General features: G+C 45.2%; 2 protein-coding genes across 7 annotated transcripts; one reads left to right on the plus strand and one right to left on the minus strand.

The window, feature by feature from the left end:
- Window positions 1–824: 824 nt before the first annotated feature.
- On the minus strand, window positions 825–10,956 carry LOC128350918 (cytochrome c oxidase assembly protein COX15 homolog). 2 transcript variants are annotated; one of them, XM_053309804.1, is made up of 9 exons: window positions 10,701–10,956; window positions 9,564–9,751; window positions 7,736–7,858; window positions 7,351–7,537; window positions 5,709–5,876; window positions 4,030–4,111; window positions 3,602–3,756; window positions 2,814–2,927; window positions 825–2,026 (listed from the first exon to the last, which is right to left on the minus strand). In XM_053309804.1, exons 1-9 carry the CDS (start codon window positions 10,776–10,778, stop codon window positions 1,895–1,897), a joined length of 1,227 nt encoding a protein of 408 aa, XP_053165779.1. In that variant the 5' UTR covers window positions 10,779–10,956; the 3' UTR covers window positions 825–1,894. The 2 variants fall into 2 exon arrangements, with proteins under 2 accessions (XP_053165779.1, XP_053165780.1); XM_053309805.1 differs by lacking the exon at window positions 10,701–10,956 and adding an exon at window positions 10,321–10,649.
- CUTC (cutC copper transporter) lies at window positions 10,846–22,651 on the plus strand. 5 transcript variants are annotated; one of them, XM_053309810.1, is made up of 9 exons: window positions 10,846–10,888; window positions 12,167–12,238; window positions 13,605–13,664; window positions 14,337–14,546; window positions 16,431–16,466; window positions 16,734–16,867; window positions 18,321–18,348; window positions 20,632–20,737; window positions 21,112–22,651. In XM_053309810.1, exons 2-9 carry the CDS (start codon window positions 12,169–12,171, stop codon window positions 21,221–21,223), a joined length of 756 nt encoding a protein of 251 aa, XP_053165785.1. In that variant the 5' UTR covers window positions 10,846–10,888; window positions 12,167–12,168; the 3' UTR covers window positions 21,224–22,651. The 5 variants fall into 5 exon arrangements, with proteins under 5 accessions (XP_053165785.1, XP_053165781.1, XP_053165782.1 ...); XM_053309806.1 differs by lacking the exon at window positions 10,846–10,888 and adding an exon at window positions 10,962–11,093; XM_053309807.1 differs by lacking the exon at window positions 10,846–10,888 and adding an exon at window positions 11,131–11,289.
- Window positions 22,652–22,727: the final 76 nt, after the last annotated feature.

Here is a 22,727-nt window from a genome sequence, read left to right on the forward strand (position 1 = left end):
GCGACGCCTCAGCTTCCCTGCTACGCCTGCCAGAGAAAGCAAGCAAGTAGCTTCACCTGCAAAGAGCAAGGGAGGAGAGCTGGTCTTGTGGTAGCAAGCATGAACTGTCCCCTTTGCTAAGCAGGGTCCACCCTCGCTTGCATTGGAATGGGAGACTAAGTGTGAGCACTGTAAGATATTCCCCTTAGGTGATGGGGCCACTCTGAGAAGAGCACCTGCATGCAGAAGGATCCAAGTTCCTTCCTTGACATCTCCAGATAAGGCTGGGAGAGACTCCTGCCTGCAACCTTGGAGTAGCTGCTGCCAGTCTGTGTGGAAAATACTGAGCTAGATGAACCAATGGTTTGGATAACTTCATGGAGGAGAAGTCTATCAACGGCTACTAGTCGGAGGGCTGTGGGCCACCTCCAGCCTCAGGGACGGGATGCCTCCGATTACCAGTTGCAGGGGAGTAACAGCAGGAGAGAGGGCATGCCCTCAACTCCTGCCTGTAGGCTTCCAGCGGCATCTGGTGGGCCAATGTGTGAAACAGGATGCTGGACTAGATGGGCCTTCGGCCTGATCCAGCAGGGCTCTTCGTATGTAATGGTCTGACTTGGTAGAAGGCAGTTTCCTATGTTCCAACCAGTCTTCTGTGGTTTGCACATTCTCTGAGCAGCCCCACTGGCTGCAATTCTTTCTGCTTGTGCTGCCCAAAGGGGAAAGGGGAAATGAGGAGACACAGAGGCCAACTCCTCCTTTTGGTCACTCACCTGCACTCTCTCCTATGGGTGGTACAGCAGGCCCAACTCCTTCTGGCACGTGAGCAATTGAACTGAAGGCAGTTAATAATAATAAACTTTATTTGTTAGCCACCCCATAACAAATTGTTCTCCCAAATAGTTGTAGCTATTTCTTGTGCCATCCCTCATTTGTCTACTTTCATGGACAAGTGATGAGCACTTGCCCTCCGAGTCAGAGGAAATCTTGCTGTGTAGGAACAGCAGGGCAGCCCGCCAACACAGCCAACAGGGCCCAAACTTCCCAGGGGATACAGCACTTCCACAGTAGCTGGTTAAGAGTCAATGCTAGTGGGCCCCCTTGAGGTCTGAGCCATCAACAGCTGCCTGAAGGTGCCAGCCTAATCCTGGCCTTGACCCTTCCACTCAATCCTATACTTGCACTACCCCATACCAACAAATACTGTAATACAGCCGTTCCCTTAGCCACAGTAGGAAGATGCGTAAGGACTGTAAGTTTAACATGGAATAAACGGAGGCTCATCCAGAAGTGATCTCCATTTTTTAAAGATAAGAAAATTGTGGTTCTGTTCGTTTACAATATAGTAGTTTACTTTTAAATATTCCAACAGAGGGGAGGGAAATATCTTGAAAGAAAACATGGGACATACTGCTATAAAGACTCCCATTTCATGTATTCATAGTCACAGTCCTTCTGCCTATTCCGGATACTACGGCCCTCACATCATCCCTATGGTACAGTCCTGAATGTACTCAATGCTCTTTCATTTGTTGTCTATCCAAAATTCCAGGCCCAGTCACCCTGCACTGCTATTCGAATCCTGTCATCTCTATCCTACACAGATTTAAAGACAGAGACAGTGCATGGCTGCAGCCTTGGTCGGCAAGCACAGCTAAAACATTTTGTTCCTGCAGACAGGCAGTCTTGTGAACCTCACACTTTGAACATAGATTTCATACAGCTTGACAGAGAGCGGTTCACACTAAGCAAGCTTTGCAATGAAGTACTCCCAATCATGAAGTCAAAATATAGCTCCACACAGTCCTCCTCTTCTGTCCAGGCTTCCAGGCAGAGAAGCTTACAGCACAGGTAGTAAAGGCAGCAACCCTGAGCCCTCAGCACCAGAAAAGCAAAAAAGGCTAAGAGAGCAGGGTTATTTAGGGATCCGCCTAAGTTCGTGCATCAGCCACAGAGCCATACTGAGCAACACCAGGGAGCCTGACTGATGAGTGGCTGCTAAAGGAGTAGGGACATACAGGAGTAGTGTGCTGATGCCCAGGCTGACCTGCAGAGGAGCAAGAAGAGCAGGGGGAATAATCAGATGTAAGTATGTCTTGCAACACAGAAGTGCATACATGTATTTGCTATTAGATATTTGTAGTGGACATCTGTAATAATCTTTTGGGGTATTTGTCATTTTAAAAAATGTGTGCATGCACGTGTGCTATGGTATTTTTATCACACACAGAGTGGAACTACAGATCAGAACTTTGCTGGCATGCTAGGCATTGCTTCCAAAGTCAGCCATTAAAGCAGTTTTGCAAGTAATTAAGTCAGGGGATGATTGCCCAACCCTACTACACTTTCGCTATTGTCAAAAACCTGCTATGAGAACCTGCAGTTATCATAGCAGTACACTGTGTTATATAACATATTAATGAAGATGCTTTGGCAGCTCTCTTTCTAACCTTCTCAGTTAGAAAGCTAGAAGGCTGTGAGAGAGCAGAGATGGGTAGCCACCAAAGCATTACAATTTATTTATTTAGAATATTTCTATACCGCCCAAAGCCTGCGTCTCTGGGCGGCTTACAATTAATGAGTTTGCACAGTGCAGTGCTACTACAGCTCAACTTCTGCCTTCTGGTCTTAAAACTAGAAAGTAAGAGTTGTGCAAAGTCATGGTGGCTGCCAGTTACAAATGGCTGAGACAGGCATCCAAGACAGCACTGTACCGTCAGGCACAAGCAGGCAGCACCTGGAGGAGGGGGACATTTGCCACTCAAACTTTGAGGACTCTAGTTTTCTTCGGTGACCAAATATGTGAGCGACAAAATATGTGAAGGAGTCAATACCTGGAGATATGCTGCGGCCACTAAGGAAGCCACTGCCATCCTAGTCCTGCGTGGGAGAAGAATCTTCCTGGAAAGCAGGTACAGTCCTGTGATGGCTACAACAGAGGAGGTTCCCTGAAGGAACAAGAGAGGAACATTCCTTGAGATGAGAAAACATCTTCTTTCAGCTACAAAGGGCTTGAAAGGGCACCCAGTTCTACAGGGCAAGCAGACTACATTTTCAAGCAGAAGGTGAGACTAGCATTAGACACATGGACCCACACTTGAGACAAGTGGCCTATTCCTAAGCCAATCTCCAACACAGGTCAATTCATACCACTTTTGTAGCTATTCAGTCCTCACCTTCTCCCAAAATCTTTGTTAACAGACTCCAACACCAACTCCAGCAGTTCCCCAGTTTAAACTGGTAGCTTCCACTTCACTATCCTTTTATGACTCCACTATCTCTTTCCTAGGCAGTGTGTTCATGTGCCCTCTGAACATGTGGCTCTCCAAGAGTTACAGCTGCATTTGTCATAAGGTATGCACGGTCCCAGGAAGGAAGCAAGTTGTACTTCAGCGTCTACAACATTAACTGAGGATGGTCTTTCCTGGATCTACTATCTGACATTTGTTATTTAGCAGGGATTGAATAGAGGGTCATAAGCATGCAACGAATGTACTCTATCCTGATTTATGAATCCTCCATACCACTAATTACTCTGCCAACCGGAACAAATCAAATAAGAGCACTCTGACTGAAAGAGGGAACTGTTTGCGGCGGGTGGGGTGGGGTGGGGAATGCATACCAGAATCCTATGATCAAACTGCACCGTTGTGGGATTCTCAAAGATGTTCTTCAGCATTGGGGAAAAGGCAAGGAGATCAGTAGGGATCCAGTGCTCCCCCATCTTCGGGAAGGAATTGTAAACAAGGCCGGCATCCAATCCTGCCACAAATGCCCCTACGGTTCCAGAGAAGAAAGGATGACACAGGGTGGGTATGAAGGTAATGGGACTAGCCATCTGAGCACTAAATACATCAAGGTGAGAGTTTAAAATTCTTTTCACCAAAGTCACAAAGCAGTTGTCAACTATGTGGCTTGGAAGGCACAAGGAGGCATCTAAGCAGCTTGGAGCCAAAGGAGGACAATATCTCCGATGGAACCTGAAGTAAGCCCTAGATATCATGCAGACTCTTGCCTCTTGATCAGCATAATAACAACAGAGAATTTTACCTGAAAGTGCAGTGAAGAAGATGAGACCTGCTGTTCCATGAGCAAGCCTTCTCAAGAGGAGGATTTGGCGGGTTTCAGGTAACTGCCAAAACACAAGTGGGCAAAGATAACAGGGGTATACAATTGCTACTTTACACACTTGATAGGGAGCATGAGCAAAGCAACTAATTAGTGTCCCATAAGCTCAGCACAAGTCTCCAATGGATTTTATTGTTCAATTTTTATACCACCTTTCATAAACATCCCAAGGTGGTTTCCTGGCTAAATTCAATCAAGGACTGATTTGATCCAAGAATTCCTGGCTAAAGATTGATTTTAAATGGCAACAGGCAGTAATGGGCTGGATGAGGGAGAATAAACTGAAGATGAATCCAAGCAAGACAGAGGTGCTCATTGTTGGGGGTCATAATCCGCAAGATGGGATAGAACTTCCTGTTCTGGATGAGGTTACACTCCCCCAGAAAAAAACATGTCCATAGCTTGAGAGTGCTCTTGGACCCAGATCTCACCGTGGTGGCTGACGCTGTGGCCAGGAGCACTTTTTACCAGCTGTGATTGATTGGACAACTCCACCAGTTCCTTGAGGAAAATGACCTGAAAACAGAGGTATACCAGCTGGTAACCTCCAGGTTGGACTAACGCAATGTGCTTTATGTAGGGCTGCCTTTGAGCGTAGTTCAGAAACTTCAGTTAGTTCAAAATGCAGCAGCCAGGTTGGTCTCTGGGGTATCCTGGAGAGACTACATTATGCCTGTGTTTAAACAGTTGCACTGGCTACCAATATGTTTCTGGGCAAAGTATAAAGTGCTGGTTATTACCGATAAAGCCCTGAATGGCTTAGATACAGGTTACCTGAGAGCGCCTTTCCCTACAAGATCCCCACTGCTCACTGGAGGCTGGAACAGGAGGGGTCTGTCTTCGGCTGCCACCATCTGGTGGTGACTTGGGATCGAGCCTCCTCAGTTGTTGCCATGGGTTGTGGAATGCGCTCTCCAAGGATATGAGGGGATTATCTTCCTTGGAGGCCTTCAGGAGAATCTTAAAGATCCATCTTTTAGCTTGGCTTTTAATGATATCTAGTTTTAATTTTAAATTTTAATCTGGTTTCATTTTTTAAAAAATGTTTTATGTGTTTTTGATTTCAATGGAAACTGCCCTGAGCCACTTTGGGAAGGGCAGTATATAAATTGATAAAATAATAATAAAGATCAATGCTTTGACTGTTTAAGACTAAGGCAGCATTGGCTAAGATTTCCCCTTCAGCTTTTCTCATACAAGTGCTGTGTGCATGGCTTTTAGTAGGCATAGCTTACATCCAATTACATACGTGAATCCAATGTGGCTGAATTTTAAGTAAATAATCAGGAGTTTTTAGTAGTATCTGTATTCAACTCTCCTGCCAAGCCACCATATTAACAAGATCAGAATCACAAGCCCCCAAAACACATTCTACCCAAACACAGAGAGCAAGGAAATATTACAGGGTGCACTGAAAGGATGGGGCATCACTGGCGCTGGAAGAGCTGTGACAAGCTAAAGCATGAAAAGATCCAAAATAGTTGATGCCAGGCTGCAGTCTTTTCAGCCTGCACTTCTCTTACTATACTTTCTTAAATATCTGCCCCCTCAAGTTAAGCTACCCAAGATAAGCCCTCTTGCCTGTCCTATGTTTTACACACCTTGTGCTGTGGCAGCAGCAGTGAGAGCCCAGTCCACAGGCTGTAGCAGTAAAGAACAAGTGCAGAGCCCAGGTGTGCAGCTAAACGGTACTGACTGACCCGAGGGATATCATGAGAGTCTGGCTTTTCCTCTAGTCCACTCTTCACCATGTACCAGCCCAATAGGCCCTGCCAAAAAACAAACAAAAAACCAATCAGAAATAAATGAGACCTGAAGCAAAGCCTGGCACCACTCTCATTAATATTATGTGCATTCCCAGCTGTCAATAAACCAGTTCTGACAACATAAGAACAGCCCTGCTGGATCAGGCCCAAAGCCTATCTAATCCAGCATCCTGTTTCACACAGTGGCCCACCAGATGCCTCTGAAAAGCCCACAGACAAAAGGTGAGGGCATGCCCTCTCTCTTGCTGTTGCTCCCTTGCAACTGGTATTTAGAGGCATCTTACCTCTGAGGCTGGAGGTGGCCTATAGCTGCCAGACTAGTAACCATTCATAGATCTGTCCTCCATTAATTTGCCTAAGCCCCTTTTAAAGCCATCCATCAAATCCCATGGCAAAAAAATCCAGAGATTAATTGTGTGCTGTGTGAAAAAGTATTTTCTTTTGTTGGTCCTAAATTTCCTGGCCCTCAGTTTCATGGGATGACCCCTGGTTCTAATGATGTGAGAGAGGGAGAAAAATGTCTCTCTGTCCACTCTCTCTATCCATGCATAATTTTATAGACCTCTATCAGGTCTCCCCATAGCCACAACTTTTCCAAACTAAAACCCTGCAGATGCTTGACTCAAGAGGAAGGTGCTCCAGGCCCCTGATCATCTTGGTTGCCCTCTTCTGCACCTTTCCCAGTTCTACAATGTCTTTGTTAAGATACAGTGACCAGAACTGTACGCAGTACTCCAAATGTGGATAAACCAAAGATTTGTATAAGGGCATTATAATAGTAGCATTTGTTGAGAAAACAGGAGAAAAATATTACCCCTCTCAGTCTGGTCCTTTTGATCTTTTGTTGTACAACCACTCCAAGCACTACCACCTGATAGAGATGTGCACGAACCTGTTTGGCGTTCTATTCCTAGAACACCGAACAGGTTCGGAAATCTCCCATTCGAACCAGTTCGAACATGGGGGTGGAGGCTCCTTTAAGGAGTGGGAAGGGTGCTCTTACTTCCCCTGCCAGGTTTTCCCTCCAGCGCTGCTGTAAAAACCACCAGTGTGGGGTGGCTGCATTCCCTCTTGATGCCCAGGTCAGTGTAATACTGGAAGTGGCAGTCACACATGCGCACGTCACTTCCGGTATTACACTGTCTGGGGAGGCAAGAGGGAATACAGCCGCCCCATGCCAGCAGTTTTTACAGCAGTACCAGACGGGGAAGCACGGTGGGGGAGATAAGAGCACCCTCCCCACATCTTAAAGGAGCCCCTGTCTGCCTCCCAGGTGTGCACAGAACAAGTTCCGTGCACACCCCTACTGCCTGAAGCTTCTGCTGGCCTACTGCATATTGCAGTCCTAGCTTCACATATAGATCAGCACCAACTTTTGAGGCCTGCATAGAACCATTGCCTCTGATGCTCCATTCCTGTAACCTTAGTCACACCTAATGACAGAATAATTTCCAAAAGTCTCAGGGGTATTCCCCACCTGAAAGCAGACAAGCCCACAGAGGGCAATGACACGACCCTTCAAGGAATGGTTCAAGTAGCCCTTCCTCCAGAAGTAGGCTGCTGGAAGGATGTAAGCTAGCCCCACAAGTCGTCCCCACATGCGGTGTGAATACTCCATGTACCAGATGAATTTGAACTCTGTCAGTGTCATGTCATGGTTTAGGCTGTTGGATATGGGGAGAAGAATTTTTTTTAAAAACAGATGAAAGGCTATTTACTTCCGTCTTTCCACCATGACTTCCCATAAAAAGTATCCCAAATGCCCATTCCCCACTACCACTTGCCTTTTGCTGGCAACAGTAGATACGTTCCCTCTCCTGAGAGAAATTTCAACATGGTTAACCTGATGAACCCACACTTACATTTTAAATTCTGGGAATTGCTGGTACTTTTGAAATTCTGCCTCCCACTCCTGCTGTGTCCGAGGAGGTTTCATCTCCCGCACTAGGTGCCAGTCAACCATGGAAAGCCCAGATTCTGTCAGCCTGAGAAGAGCACAACAAGGTTTTACCACTGGGGGTGCTTCTTTCAAGGTGAAATGTGTTGTGTGTCTAGAAAAGCAGACTGAAAATATATTGGACACATTCAGAAATTGATGTGAAGATGGGTAGTGAAAACTGAAGTGCAAGTAGGCCTAGCTACCCATAAACCTACCAGTGATTAAGATGCAAAGGACACATAGACACATTCGGCACTTTTAATTCGGAATCACTCTGAACTACCATATCTCACAGGGTTGTTGTGAGGATAAGAAGGGAGGAAACATCTTAGCTCTTTGGTGGAATAAATATGTAACAAACACATTTGGTACCTACAAATTGCTAACACATTAGAAATACCTCTCCAAACATGAATGTGAACTAAATATATTGTAGAAAAAGTTCCACCTTTTAACTAATGAATACAAGACTGTAATTAAAGCATATTAAGAGATAACCAATTTGTGCTGTCATCTTAATTGTACACTTGTATTTTTTTCAAGGTGGTAGCATCTAAGGACTGGGTGCACAGGAAGAAATCAAGCCTGGAAAAGAAGCTCTAGTTCTGGAGTTTCTCCGAGATGCAATCCAAACTAAATGGCCTCAAGCAGAGAGCAGGAATGCTGCAGGAGGAATATTACCAGGACATTTAAGCAAGTTAACCAATTATCATACAGCAGAGAAAAGCAAAAAAACAATCTTGGTAACAGGCCAATCTGACAAGGAAAATTTTCTTCCTAACCTCAGATATGGCAGTAAAATAAGGCCTTCTCCATTGCTGCCACGAGACTTCAGAACACACTTCTTGCTGAAATAAGAGCTTCCCCATCTCTTACAACTTAAAAAAGCAGTCAAGACACATTTGTTTACCCACGCTTTTAATTAGATACTGTTTTAATTGTGTTTTTAATAGTTTTAACATTGTTTTACATTTTAAATTGTTGTAATATGTTAACCTTTTTATTTGTTGTTTTTATTTTGTTGTAAACTGTCCAGAGACTTGCGTTTTGGGCAGTATGAATAAAATAAATAAATAATAAAAACAGATCCCAAGATTAAACAAAGTTCATCCACAGTGCCATAGAGATTTCTATTAGGGCATAAATTTGCACGTTATCTCCTTTCTAGTTGTGACAGTTTCTGATGCCCAAGAGGAAAGAGGCTGGGTGATGGATGATTGGTGTGTTCCTATATGATAGTGGGGATGTAACTATTGTTTAATAATTTAAAATTCAGACTGATGAAAATGTATTATTTGTTTAATCATTAACATGGAAAGGAAAGAAACCCCTTGTGGATGCAGAAAGATCTATTGACTCTACAAGAGATGGGAATCAGTGCCAAAAGTAAATAAATAAAGCTTCCATGCTTTGGAATGCTTTCCTGGCTGCATCCGCTCCTACAGTCTCCCTGACAGTTTTTAGGAAAAAAGCAAAGATGCAGCTCTTCACCCAGGCTTTTAAATGAAAGTATGGTTTTTATTGCTGCTGCTTTGTCTTTTATGTATTATTCTTTTTAATAATGGGTTATTAAATTTTTAAATAAAGATATTATTTGTATAGATATATTATCTGAACCTTTGTATTTTAATTATGTATTGTTTTAATTATATTATAAACTGCTTTGAAATTATTTTAATGAAAAGCAGTATATAAATCAAAGAAAAGAAGTCAAAAGCTTCAAGAGGAAAGGAGAGGCCAACTTTGCCTACCTAGTGATACCACCTAGTACCACAGCTCCAGCCACAGTACCAGTGCAGATTAGGAGCCAGCGCCCTACAACCCGGTCAGTCACAGTATTGGGGACAGATGGTACTGCCATTCTGGGATAGGAAGCCACTTCGGATACCATGCTGTGTTTTGTCCGTGCCTGCGGGAGCTGCCACCACCGGACACATTGCTGGGGACAAAGAAGGTGGAGAGGAGGTCATTAATAATTATGCCACCACACTGAGTATAACCCTTATCAACATATCCACCACTGAAATGAAGAAAGGGTGATGTTCAAACAAAGTGGGGAACTGGGACCATATGCAAGCTCATTTTATTGTAGAGTGTTCACAGTAAAGTTTCTATATCAGGAAGATTGTCTGCAGCAAGGAAGGAATTATTCCAAACACATTCTCAGGGTCCCAACACAGGACAGACAGACAGACAATAGAAATACCAACAGCTATTGGTCAAGAAGCTGAGTACAACTGACTTTTATGAAGGTGTTCTTAACACCTTCATGCACTGCTTGTGAGCTTTGTGGAAGCATCTCACTAGTCATTATCGGCAACAGGAGACTGGATTAGATGGATCTTTGCTCTGACATAGTAGGTAGGGGCTCTTCTTAAAATGCTGAAGGGATATGGGGGGAAAGTATGTGACGTATAGGAATCAGACTACCTTATAAATGCCTGGACAGGTGCTATTTGTCACCTCTAACATGTATAGGTCTGAAAACTGCAGGTGACAGATCCTGACCTTGTAACAGTGTTCATCTATTTTCTCATAGTACCAGGTCTGCTCAACTTCGGCCCTCCTACAGATGTTGGCCTACAACTCCCATAATGCCTGCCATACGTTTCCCCTCACAATGCTTCAGATTCAATGACAAAGAGATGCAAATAAAATTCCAAGACGGTGGGTCTTTTCCTGGGAATCGGCAGCCCCTCACAAGAGCCGTGATCGGACAAGAACAGCCCTCGCAGAACTTCCTCGGTCATTCACATTCGGCTAGACCAAGCAGGTTCCTATTCACGCCTCCTGCAAAGGACTACCCACAGAAGCATCACTCCGCTTTGAACACTGTCCGCTAGACTCGTTTCGTCACCACGAGACCCAACCCCGCTGGCTTGATGTACCTGGCCCCGCCGGGGGCCACCCGCGCGGGGAGCCGCCCGCAGCAGCCGAGCCCCTCCTAATGCCGCCCGCAGCAGCATCGCTTCTAAACGCCACCCGGAAGCAGCTTCTCTCTGACGTGGAAATGAATCCAAGCCCTTCCGGAAGCACCAGGGGGCGCACGCGCTCCGTGACTGACACCACGTGACAGGTAGGGCAGCGCCTTCTGTCGCGCGCAGCCAACGCAGCGGAGCGCGGGGTGGGCGGGGCCTGGCGTGGCGGGAGGTGGGGCCTGCCCTCTCTCCCGGGGCGCGCAACGCAGAACTGTCGACCCCAACGCGGCCTCCGGAGCCCCCCGAGGCGGACGCAAATGAGGAGAGGGGACCGGATACGAGGATCGGCGGGAGGGTGTGGGGGTGAGTGGGCGGAGACTCCCCCGGAAGCGGCGGTCGGAACGGAAATGAGAAGCTGGAAGGCGGAGTCAGGGACGGAAGTCCGGGTGGTTCCCTCTAAGGCTTGGGGTGTAGTGTTTCCCCTCCTCAGACTAGTGATGGCAGCTGTTGTTTCCTTCGCTGCGTATTCAGGATCAGTTTATGCAGTCAGCAAAATCAAGTGGGAACATAGGACTATAAACGGGGGTTGGGGGCAGGCTTGCGCTTGACACGTTCTTAGCTTAGCACGCCAGAAAGGTTAGGTGGAGCCCTTCTTTCTGACGTGTTAGTTGAACTGTTCTTTGTTGGACGAGAGTAAAAAAAGTGCAGTTCGTCTCTCTGCAGTACAAAGTTGCACAGTCTAGGGCAGGGTATGACGTCCCAGCTCGGCCCTTCTCGCACCTCATGCCCACCAACTGATATTTATTTGAAGACTTGATCACACCTTTCCACTACCAAATCTAGATAAAAGAATATAAAATTATTCCTTCTCTTGTAAATAATCACTCACCCAGGTGCAAGGTGGAAGAGAGATATGCCCAAGGCTGTATATACACCCCTGCTAACTGGGCAAAGAGGCACCTTTTAACGTGGTGATTCTCTTTATTTAGCAGGGGGAGAATAACTGGCCCTATCCGCCCCCAGCACAGTACCTCCAGTGACTGTTGCTGGTGTCAATCTTATGTTTCTTTCTAGATTGTGAGCCCTTTGGGGACAGGGAACCATCTTATTTATTTATTTATTTATTATTCCTCTGTGTAAACCGCCCTGAGCCATTTTTGGAAGGGCGGTAGAGAAATCAATAAATCAAATCAAATCAAATCAATAATAACTGCAGAGGCTTGACTGTATAGGGTGACAGGTGATGGGAAACCAATGAAGCTTCTGGTTCTGTGATGGATGTGTTTGGGTAAGCAAGATGAAAGATCCCAGCTGAAATCCACACCAGGAACTGGAGTGTGAGGTGAAAGGAATTGCCTCCTTCAGCAGTTACTTGCCTCTTTCTCCTGAGATGGAGTTGGATGTCCCCATAATTTATTACTGTGTTTGTTTTCTAGGAATGGCCAATGGCTTTCTCATGGAAGTATGTGTTGACTCAGTGGAATCTGCTGTAAATGCAGAGAGAGGAGGTAATGCCACAAAAATATGAAAGGGCACTTAGAGGGTTGCTGACAGGGCACACGGGCTACAGATTGCAGTGGGAAGCATGGTCCTTCCCCTAAATAGCATGAAACTCTCCAGAGCTCTATTCTGGACTGATGAGACATGGTTTCAGGAAATAACTGTATGTGTCCTAATTTATGTTTGCAATCCTGTTATTTGTTCTGATCTCGCAGGATAGGGCAAGGTACAGATTTCAGTGTATAAGTGACATGTTTTCATCTAATTCTTAACTGCTGTAACAATTTTTGCTAGGCTTGGCCAGAACTTGAGCAAAACCTGATCTTACAGCACCACTGTGATGATAGGTTGTGTTGCAGGTGTTGTGTGCACATTCTTTCTATTTAGCTAGTCCTGTCACAGGGTGTCAGTTTGGCACCGAGGCTGAATCACCAGTTGTGGTGATAGTTAAAATAGGTCTTGCAGTCTTTCAATTTTGGTTAGTTTGAGGTTTGCTATCCTGTTCTACTAAGTGTGATGAAGTGATCCAACAGCAGAATGCTACTTGGAGAACATTTGTTTGTTTATTTATTACATTAAACCACCCCATCCAAAGGCTCTGGGCAGTATTATACAACACATTTTTAAAAATGTAAAAAAACACAACCCACCATTTAAGACACAATGCTAAAAACAATATAAGAACAATTCAGAAACAATTAAAACCATTTAAAACTGATTAAAATGCGTTAAAAAACAATTTACAAACCTTGGAAGGCCAGGCCAAACAAGGGGCTCTCTTAAAGGCCAACACTGAGCCTAAACTGCAGATATCTGCTGGAAGTGCATTCCATAGGCCAGGAGCAGCTACAGAAAAGGCCCGGCAGCACAAATGGATTTTTGCATGTGGGTTTTCCACACTGTTTTATACCCCCTCAGCACACACCTAATGTTTTCTCAGGTTCTGGCTGTCTTGGCCTTAACAGTGGGGCAAAAAGCATGCCCTCCCTGGAAGCACCTGTTCTCCAGACCAAATCCAGGAGCAGAGCAGATCACAGTGTCTAGGACAGAAGAACAGGGTTGTTTCTGCCACACAGTTTTTTCCACATGCAGCTGAGACCTTCCAATCATGTTTTTTGTTACTTTCATGAACCTATATGGAATTTTTGAGTAAGAGTTAGTTCATTTGGAGAAGCTAAATACAGAAGACAAAGCTCATTCGTCTTCAGCAATGGCTTTAAATGAATCAGCACTCCTGTATCTCTGTATTTCCTATTCTCTAATTAGAGCAAAGATCGCATTGCTCCTCTATCTCTGCCCTTCAAACTGTAGATCCTGATTGAAATCTTGCAGGTTTACCCATAATTGCAGCTTTAATTTGTGATCTTGTTGCAGGTGCTAGCCGCCTTGAATTGTGTTCCAATCTGATGGAAGGAGGAACTACACCCAGCATAGGTGAGTTGACACATAAGCTAAGATCCAGCACATCAGTTTTCTGCACTTGTGTAGTATACTGAGCAGCCAAGACTTGTTGAGATAGTGACTCCTATTCAGAGTAACTCTGTGCATGCAGTACAAGGGAGGGGTGATTTTTGCTGTTCTACTGTGCTTCCCAAAAATATATCATCTGTTGTGGGGGGGGGGGAATACAATACTCAGAGGTGCATTTTTGGGAGTTGCAATGGGCTGCAGAGGGAAGGGGTGATTGATTGAAATTGCTCCTTTCTTGTAATGCGCACACAGTGTGAATCTGGGTATCAGCCACTATTGATATCATGGTAGAAACTTCATGAACTGGACTTTCTGCTTCTGGGATAGGGAGGAAGTACTTGGTATTCTGTTTAGTCTTGTAGCTAGATGAGGATTCTGTAGCATTAACACCTTATGGGCTATGTTGCCAGGCAGGCTGTAATTTTGTCATCCTCTTTCACCTTCAACAGCACCTTCTCTCCTCAAGTTCCACAGAGAGAGCCTGGAACCACCTCCTCCCTTGCAGCTGTCACAACCTATGCTGGGGCTCTCACTCTCTTTCCTTGCACCAAATTCTAGGTTCCACTTCCTGCCCTTCCTCACAGGCCCAGCTAACTTTTAACTGCCACTGTATCCTGAACTTCTCTTTGCCTGCAGGGCTTCTGCAAGTGGTGAAACAGTGCATAAGGGTGCCCATATTTGTGATGATCCGTCCCCGTGGTGGGGATTTTCTCTATTCCGATCGGGAAGTAGAGGTGATGAAGACTGACATCCGTCTTGCCAAGCAACATGGGGCTGATGGACTGGTGTTTGGAGCCTTGACTGAGGATGGGCGTGTGGACATGGAGCTCTGCACAGCACTACTGGGTGAGACAATTTTGCTTTCTATATGGCTTGTGTAGTGATGGGAAGAATTTGAGGGAGGGCTAGGCCTCACTTAGAGCAACTGCTGGGAGGGTGGCCTTTTCCTAATAAGGGCGAAAGCCCGGGAAAATCAAAATAGGACCAATCCAGAGGACTGGGTGGGAACTACACTCTCAGCCACCAGCAGAAAAGTAGAAAGCCCTGAGGAAGCAGCTGGTTGAGAAGCTGCTGGGGGAATGGGAAGGCCATAGCCTGGAGGCTGGAGATAGCAGGAAGATCCTTGCCTGTGAGTAATAAGAGAGGGACCAGTTCAGTTAGACATGTGAGGGAAGTTATTTTCCTTTATTGTTTGAATCTGAGTTGCCTGGTTAATGAAAATGCTCTCTTTTACAATCTACTTTATGAGGAGACAATAGTTCTTATTGCATACTCTTGTTTTTTCTTTTAATCTAATAATAAATCCTTGTTGGTGAAGTGTGTTGTTCTTCATTTTGAGTCTGCCTTAGTCACATTGCTCTGGAGGCCTAGGAATGCTTAGCCCCTTCTAGGGAGCATTTTGCCACTTTAAACCACCACCACCCTGCCCCCAAATCTTATATACATGAAGAGAGTGGTTTAAAATAAAGTGGATGGTGGCAGCCTACTGTGAATACCTTACAGTCAAGGATTCACTCCAGTGAACTCCCCCCTCCTTCTCTGGCTCTGGTAAGAGCTATTGGTGAACTAAAAGAGCCCTCCTAAACACTGATATATCGGGGGTAAATATATAGACAATCAGGATTCACATTCTGTATTCTCACTTTGTAAAATATATGGACCATCTGGTAATAAAGTAATCTGATCAAAACCAGTACTATTCCAAACAGAATATATATTAAAAACAACAAAATAGACTCTCCGTGGTAAAAAATAAAAGCCATCACAATTTTATGTAAAAATATACAACTGGGTACTAGGGATGTGCCCGAACCATGGTTTGGGCACAACCCCTAGTACCTAGTGGTCAACATGATTAGGATTAGTTCACTTCTCACCCCATGCCATCCTGTTTTGCTGACCAAGGGGTATTTGTCATCCTTGCAGCATTTCTTGTGCTGCTTGATCACAGACCACATGTCTACAGAGAGGAAGTCTCAGGTATGTGTCAGATTTCTCACAGCCTGGAAGTCTCCATCTGGCAGGCAGCCCTTTTGACATCTTTATCTAGGAAAGGAGCTGATGAAGTTCCCAAATAAGCCCAGTGCTAGGGAATGCTGTAAGGAGCTCAGCAGTAAAGGGATTGACATAAAAGGAATTCAGTTTAGAGACCATTAACTTTGCAGATATTTAATGACTAGTCCAGTCTACCTAAGGAGAAGAATGGATCTTGACCGGTTTCATTTTTGGCTGATAGGAGTGCAGGATGGCATGCACAGGTCTCTCTCCTTCCCTGTCCCATTTTATCGAACAATAAAGGCTGAGGGATGACTGGCTCAGGGCCTGCCAGTGAGGATTTTCGCTTGGGCCTCCATGGCTCTAATCTGACGGCTGCACATGCTGACTCTGAATGCTTTTCTGCTCCAGAAACATGCCAGAATACTTTCTCAATAAGTACACATACCTAACACATGTGAGGGGTCTGGTATGCGAAATGCATAAAGAAATTTTCTGTGGAGTGCTAATGTAGCCTCAGTGGAGATTTCTGACTTGAGTACCAGTGGATAAGGATGGATGGGGTATTCATTTCACAGAAATTAAGGCTGATTCCTGTGACCACCTATCTGGAGAGGTTACCTTTCCTTCCAGGGCCAGTACTGGAAAAGTTGCCTTTGGCTCCCATGCTGGGAAAGGAATGGTTCTCCCCCCAGTATATAAGTGTGTTAACCATGTGGGCTTTGTTTTTTGCAGCTGCTTCCCGCCCTCTGCCAGTCACTTTCCACAGAGGTGAGTTCTGGGGGCTCTGAGTGTGGAGTAGAAACTGAACCCGCTTTCTTGCAGAATGCGCTTGCAGCCTTGTCTGTTGGGGACTATGAAAATGTAGCCTGGGAGTTGCACATTAGTGCTGTCTCCCAGGGATTTGGGGGTCCTGTGTGGACTGGTCAGCAGCATGGAATGGGGTTTGAGCCATCAACACGTAATGTACATAAAAGTCAGATTTGCCTTCTGTAGAAGTTTTACTAGTGCTGACTGACATGTTTATTTGCCCTGCAGCTTTTGATATGGTCTATGACCCACTAGCAGCCTTGGAAACACTGATATCAATGGGGTTTGAGCGGGTGCTGACCAGCGGCTGTGACAGTTCAGCCCTGGAGGGACTGCCCTTGATAAAGCGGCTGACGGAACAGGTGAAATGTCATCCCTCCAACTTTGCTGATATTTTTCCCTTGTCTTCCTGGAGTTTGACACTTAAAGAACCAGGTGGTGCATGATGGGAGCCGAGGAATGCCAGCTAGCTGCCAGTCATGGGCTTCCAATAGGTGATGGGATAGCACTGGTGAGGGGTAGAGTAAGGCTGACTTGCTGTGTTTGCAGAATCTATGAATTGCATCATCTGGTATTATAGCTCTTCTTTATATCACATTAGTTCCTATAGGTCTTGCAATAAAATTAACTGCTCCTTCCCTGCTAGGGACACAATGTGTGAGCGTAAGAACACACATACATCACATATATCCAGCAGAATACACACAGTCACCATAAGAACCACCTAGTATTTCAAGTTTGCCGTCACTCCCGTTCATGCTGCAGTAAAGCTGAAGTGTAGGAAACCGTCTGTCTCAGCATCTCAGATGAGTATACATAATAGCAGCCCTGCTGCCCGAGGCCTAGCTAGTCCAGAATCCTGTTTCACACAATGGCCCACCAGATGCCTCTGAGGAGCCCACAGGCAAGAGGTGATGGTATGCCCTCTCTCCTGTTGCTCCCGTGCAACTGGGATTGAGAACCATCATGCCTCTGAAGCTAGAGGTGGCCCATAGCCACCAGACTAGCAGCCATTGATAGAGCTGATAAGAACATGAGTGAAATACACCAAACTGAAGTTCCATTATTGGAGGGGGTTGAGAAGCATAACAGAAATAGGGCTGCAAGTTCCAAGCTTGCTTGAACCGTGGGATCAATACCCCCAAGTCATTCTTAAAATTCCATTATGGTAAGTGAATGAATCCAAAGCTTTAGCCAGGCTCTAAGCCACTGATAACCATGGCCACTCAAGATGGGTTCCCTTGCTGTATATTCCAGAATATGCCCTATCAACAGGTAAGCACAAGATACCCCCGCTTCTTGGTTTCTTGTGGTTCCTTGTGTGTTGCAATTCTGCGGTTTGGCAGGGCAGAGCTTATTGCACAGTTTGTTGAGGTACAGCCATTCTGAGATGGATGCTCAATTCTCTGACAAGTATGCAGAGAGAGGATTTGTTTTTAATGAGGAACTTAATGGGAGCAGACACTCCACAGGGGGATGCACACGAGATTCAATCTGGTAGTAACTCATTTTGAGCAAATCATTGGGAAAGCAACCAAAAAAACCCAAATGAAATTTTCCGTATAAATTCTATACCCTCCTAAAGAAGAAGATTTTATTTTATTTATTTTTACATTTTATATCCCACTCTTCTTCCAAGGAGCCCAGGGCAGTGTACTACATACTTAGGTTTCTCCTCACAACAACCCAGTGAAGTAGGTTAGGCTGAGAGAGAAGTGACTGGCCCAGAGTCACCCAGCTAGTATTGTGCCTCCCATTGTTTTGTGTCTTCCGTCACAAACAAGACTGCTAAACCACTTTTCTCTTCCTTTTCAGGCCAAGGGCAGGATTGTTGTAGTGCCAGGTAGGACCCTACTGCAGGTACCACTAGCTGACATAGGCCAGAGTTCAAGAACCAGCTTGTTAGATCATTAGGCGTTTCCCCCAAACAATGAGAAGCCCAGAGTGGTGCTGCAGGGTTTACTTTCTGTTGAATAAGAGAGTATTGGAGACTTCTGGTTTCTTTATAATACTTGTCTTATTTACAGATGCACAAACAGAGCATAGTGGAAGTGGATAGACTCTTAGAAACGGGCAACATAACCAATGAACCTGAATCAGTTTCCCAAAGTAGTAATATGGACCACCACAGCTCCCCAAGTTGCTTCTAGTCCTGCAAAACTCATCACCAGACTCTCAGCCTCTGTCCACATTCATTCTAGCTAGTTCTCTGTCTTTTCCCGTACAATGGGTGTAATATTACGAAGGCGAGAGAGAGAGAGAGAGAGAGAGAGAGATCCAGCCATCAAGGAACATTCACATTCTTTTATCACATCGCTGGTCACCCTTTAGTTTGTCAAGCAAATCCATATAAATGGGTCTATTCTTGCTAATCAGGACCACTAAACTCATAGCAATAAAACACCCAGTGGATATATACAGTGGGTATAGGAAAGAATCACCTCCTTTGATAGACCTTAAATTCTGGTTCCCTTACATCCTGAAATGAAAACACAAAGAAAATTCCCTTCACCAGCTCTGCTTATCCAATGCAACCTATAACATCCAACTGAAAAACATCACAATTACAGTCCAGAAAAAGTGTCAGAAATGAAAAAACAAGAATTACTGAGATTGAAAAAGGATCACCCCCCCCCCATGTCAATATTTTGTTGAACCACCTTTTGCTTTAATAACAGCCTTGAGTCTGTTGGGATACTTCTCTATCAACCTTGCACATCTATGCGGAGCAATATTTGCCCACTCCTCCATACAGAACTGTTCAAGTTCGGTCACATTGGATGGTAGGTGTTGGTGGACTGCTATCTTCAAATCTCTCCACAGATTTTCTATGGGATTTAGGTCTGGGCTCTGACTGGGCCACATGAGGACGTTCACTTTTTTCTCCTTCAGCCACTGTGTGGTCAATTTTGCTGTGTGCTTCAGATCGTTGTCATGTTGAAAGGTGAATCTTCTGCCCATCCTCAACTGTCTGGCAGAGGGTAGCAGGTTTCCTTCCAGAATCTGACGGTATTTTGCCCCATCCATTTTCCCTTCTACCCTAACGAGAGCCCCAGTCCCGGAGGCAGAGAAACACCCCCACAACAGGATGCTACCACCTCCATGCTTCACTGTAGGTATGGTGTGTTGTGGATGGTGAGCTGCGTTGGATTTACGCCAGGTGTACTGTTTGGTGTTGAGGCCAAATAGTTCAATCTTGGTCTCATCTGACTATAAGACCTTTTTCCATTTGGCATCAGAATCTTCAAGGTGCCTTCTGGCAAAGCTCAAACGAGCTTTAATGTGGCCTTTCTTGAGAAGTGGCTTTCTCCTTGCGACCCTTCTGAACAAGCCACATCTGTGGAGCGCTCGTGAAATTGTTGTCACATGCACAGAACAACCACTCTTTGCCATGAAGTCCTTTAACTCCTTCAGAGTGGCCATTGGCCTCTTGGTAACCTCTCTTACCAGTTTCCTCCTTGCTCTTCCATCCAGTTTGGAGGGCCGACCGGATCCAGGGAGGATAGCAGTCCACCAACACCTACCATCCGATGTGACCGAACTTGAACAGTTCTGTATGGAGGAGTGGGCAAATATTGCTCCGTCTAGATGTGCAAGGTTGATAGAGAAGTATCCCAACAGACTCAAGGCTGTTATTAAAGCAAAAGGTGGTTCAACAAAATATTGACATTGGGGGGGGGTGATCCTTTTTTAATCTCAGTAATTCTTGTTTTTTCATTTCTGACACTTTTTCTGGACTGTAATTGTGATGTTTTTCAGTTGGATGTTATAGGTTGCATTGGATAAGTAGAGCTGGTGAAGGGAATTTTCTTTGTGTTTTCATTTCAGGATGTAAGGGAACCAGAATTTAAGGTCTATCAAAGGGGGTGATTCTTTCCTATACCCACTGTATGTGCTCCCTTGTAGGAGGCATACGAACCACAGGATTCATCTGCTTCAAAGTTGTGTGCGCGCCATCCTTTCATATTGGAGTGTTTTCTGGATCAACCTCAGGTTTAGAGCAAAGGAATTCTTCCCTTCTGCTTGGTTTCTCTAGGAACCTGGCTTTGTCTATCTCTTGAAGTAACCACTAAGATATGATGTTTAACTTCAGATTTGTGGTTCATCAATGGATTCTCTCCACCAGGGGGAGGCATAACTGAGAGAAACCTGCAGAGGATCCTGGAAGGCTCTGGTGCTTCTGAGTTTCATTGCTCAGCACGATCAGCCAAGGACTCAGGCATGAAGTTCAGGTAATTAAGCACAATTCTTCTTGATCTACTGAAGGACCCAATCCTTCTTTGCAGTGCCACTGTTTGGGATGGAAATAAGTCGAAGAACATGGTAAGCATGGAACCCAACTGCTACTCTTAGCTGGGAAGAAGGCCTGGCACTGGTGCGTTAGGATTAGCAAAAGTCTGTAGCTCCTGGTTTCAGATGCTGTGGGTAAAGTAGTGTCCCAAAAGCAGCATTTGGCATTTCTGATATTTCAGAAATGTGGAAATGGGTATATGTCCTGATACACACAGGCCAAAATGAGAGGACATATACCTTGAGATGGTTGCTTATTTGGCTATTCTGAGTTCACCTTTCATACAGTAACCAGTCACTTATGTTTTTCTTTCAGAAATCCCAGTGTTACTATGGGCGCCTACCTCTCTGCACCTGAATATTCCACTAAGGTGGCAGATGTGGCTAAAGTGAGAACCTTGAATGCAATTGCCAAGAATGTCCTGTAGAACAAGAGCGCTGTGTGTGGGACAGGAAGATCCAGCACCCTGGGATCAGCCCAGTCCCTAGGAGTAGACATTTCAACAGCATCCTTGACGGAGCTAAAAGACTTGACCTAATTATATGAAGAAGCCTGTGATTGTTTTATCTTCCTGGTCTGGCTCCACAGGGTCCTTTACTTAGATGATGTCATGGCATTGGTCTGTGAGGAGAAAACCATGGGGCGGGTTGGGACGTAGCTAAAGGGGCACGCCATTGGGCAACACTCCTTGTGATTGCCACTCCACAAATAAACCCTGAAGCCACTCCACGTCACTGTGGCTCTTCTTCGTACAGAGGTCATGGCGAGACTTTTACCTGCTCCAGAAGAAATTGTGCCAGGTTGGGTTTGGGGGGTGGTGGGGGAGGGGAGGGGTATCCGGTAAGTGTGTGTCCCTGATAAGCAATAGGGATGAGTGTGCTGGGTGTGGCAGGCATCCTCCTGCCCAGCTCAGTTTGATATGGAGGTCTCTGCCCCTTTGGAGTATAGCCAAGCGGAAGGAATTCTGCCATAGTGGGAGGTCTTTCCCTCTTCAGGGAGACTGAACGGGTAAGAAAGCAACAGCAAGGCGCATGGATAGTGCAACTCAGTGTGACTTACTTGAGTTTGGCTGGTTATGCAAATCAGAAGCTTTCCAGTAATGAGCCCTGGGCTGTAGGATGGATCTCATACAGTGTGAACCTGAGGGAGGGTTGTTCGAACAGGAACATCATCTTGCCCTTATGGCATGTGCCCCCATTTTGCATAGGATCATGCAAGCTGAGAGCAGTTTCTTAGGTGAGATAACATCTGCAGGAATAATATCTCGAGGAGTAAAGGAAGGCTAAAGAAGTTCAGAAAACCTTTATGTTCACAGCTGACTCAGGTCAAGGGAACGTAGGAGACTTGGAACCAAATGCTAGATTGTGTAAGAGTCAGGAACATCGTTGTTGTTGGTGGAGGTCATTATGCACCTCTTGAAATTCAGCTTGTCCCTCTCTTAAAACATATACCCTGGGGAAAAGGAACATTGAAGCCATGGCATGATAACATGAAGATGTATCAAAAGAATTATACCTCAACATGGGAGAACCACATATTGAAATCTGGGCTTATGTCTTGATCTCAGTGCAAGACTGAATTAGGGACTAGATACGTGCCCAGCGGGAAAAGCTCTCTTCATCCCCATTTTCCTGTTTCCTAGAAGTCTGGAATTTACTTTTGAATGTCATCCCTAGAGTACAGTGGGAATAGCTAATGTTGCATTGTTTATAAGTTGCAGAAATTTGATTAACTAATAATTAACCATGAGAGATTGAAATTGCCTGTTCTGTGGACATTGGACCTTTTTGTCAGGACTGAATGATAGTTGGTACTGGGTTTACTTATTGTATAAAGAATGAGATAGCAGAATCTCTCTTTGTTGTCCAGCTTGTTTCAGTGTCTCTTTGGGGGCTGGGAAAACAACACACTGAAGTCAATAACATTGCTAG

Source organism: Hemicordylus capensis, chromosome 3 (assembly GCF_027244095.1).
Source record: "Hemicordylus capensis ecotype Gifberg chromosome 3, rHemCap1.1.pri, whole genome shotgun sequence".
Taxonomy (NCBI): domain Eukaryota; kingdom Metazoa; phylum Chordata; class Lepidosauria; order Squamata; family Cordylidae; genus Hemicordylus; species Hemicordylus capensis.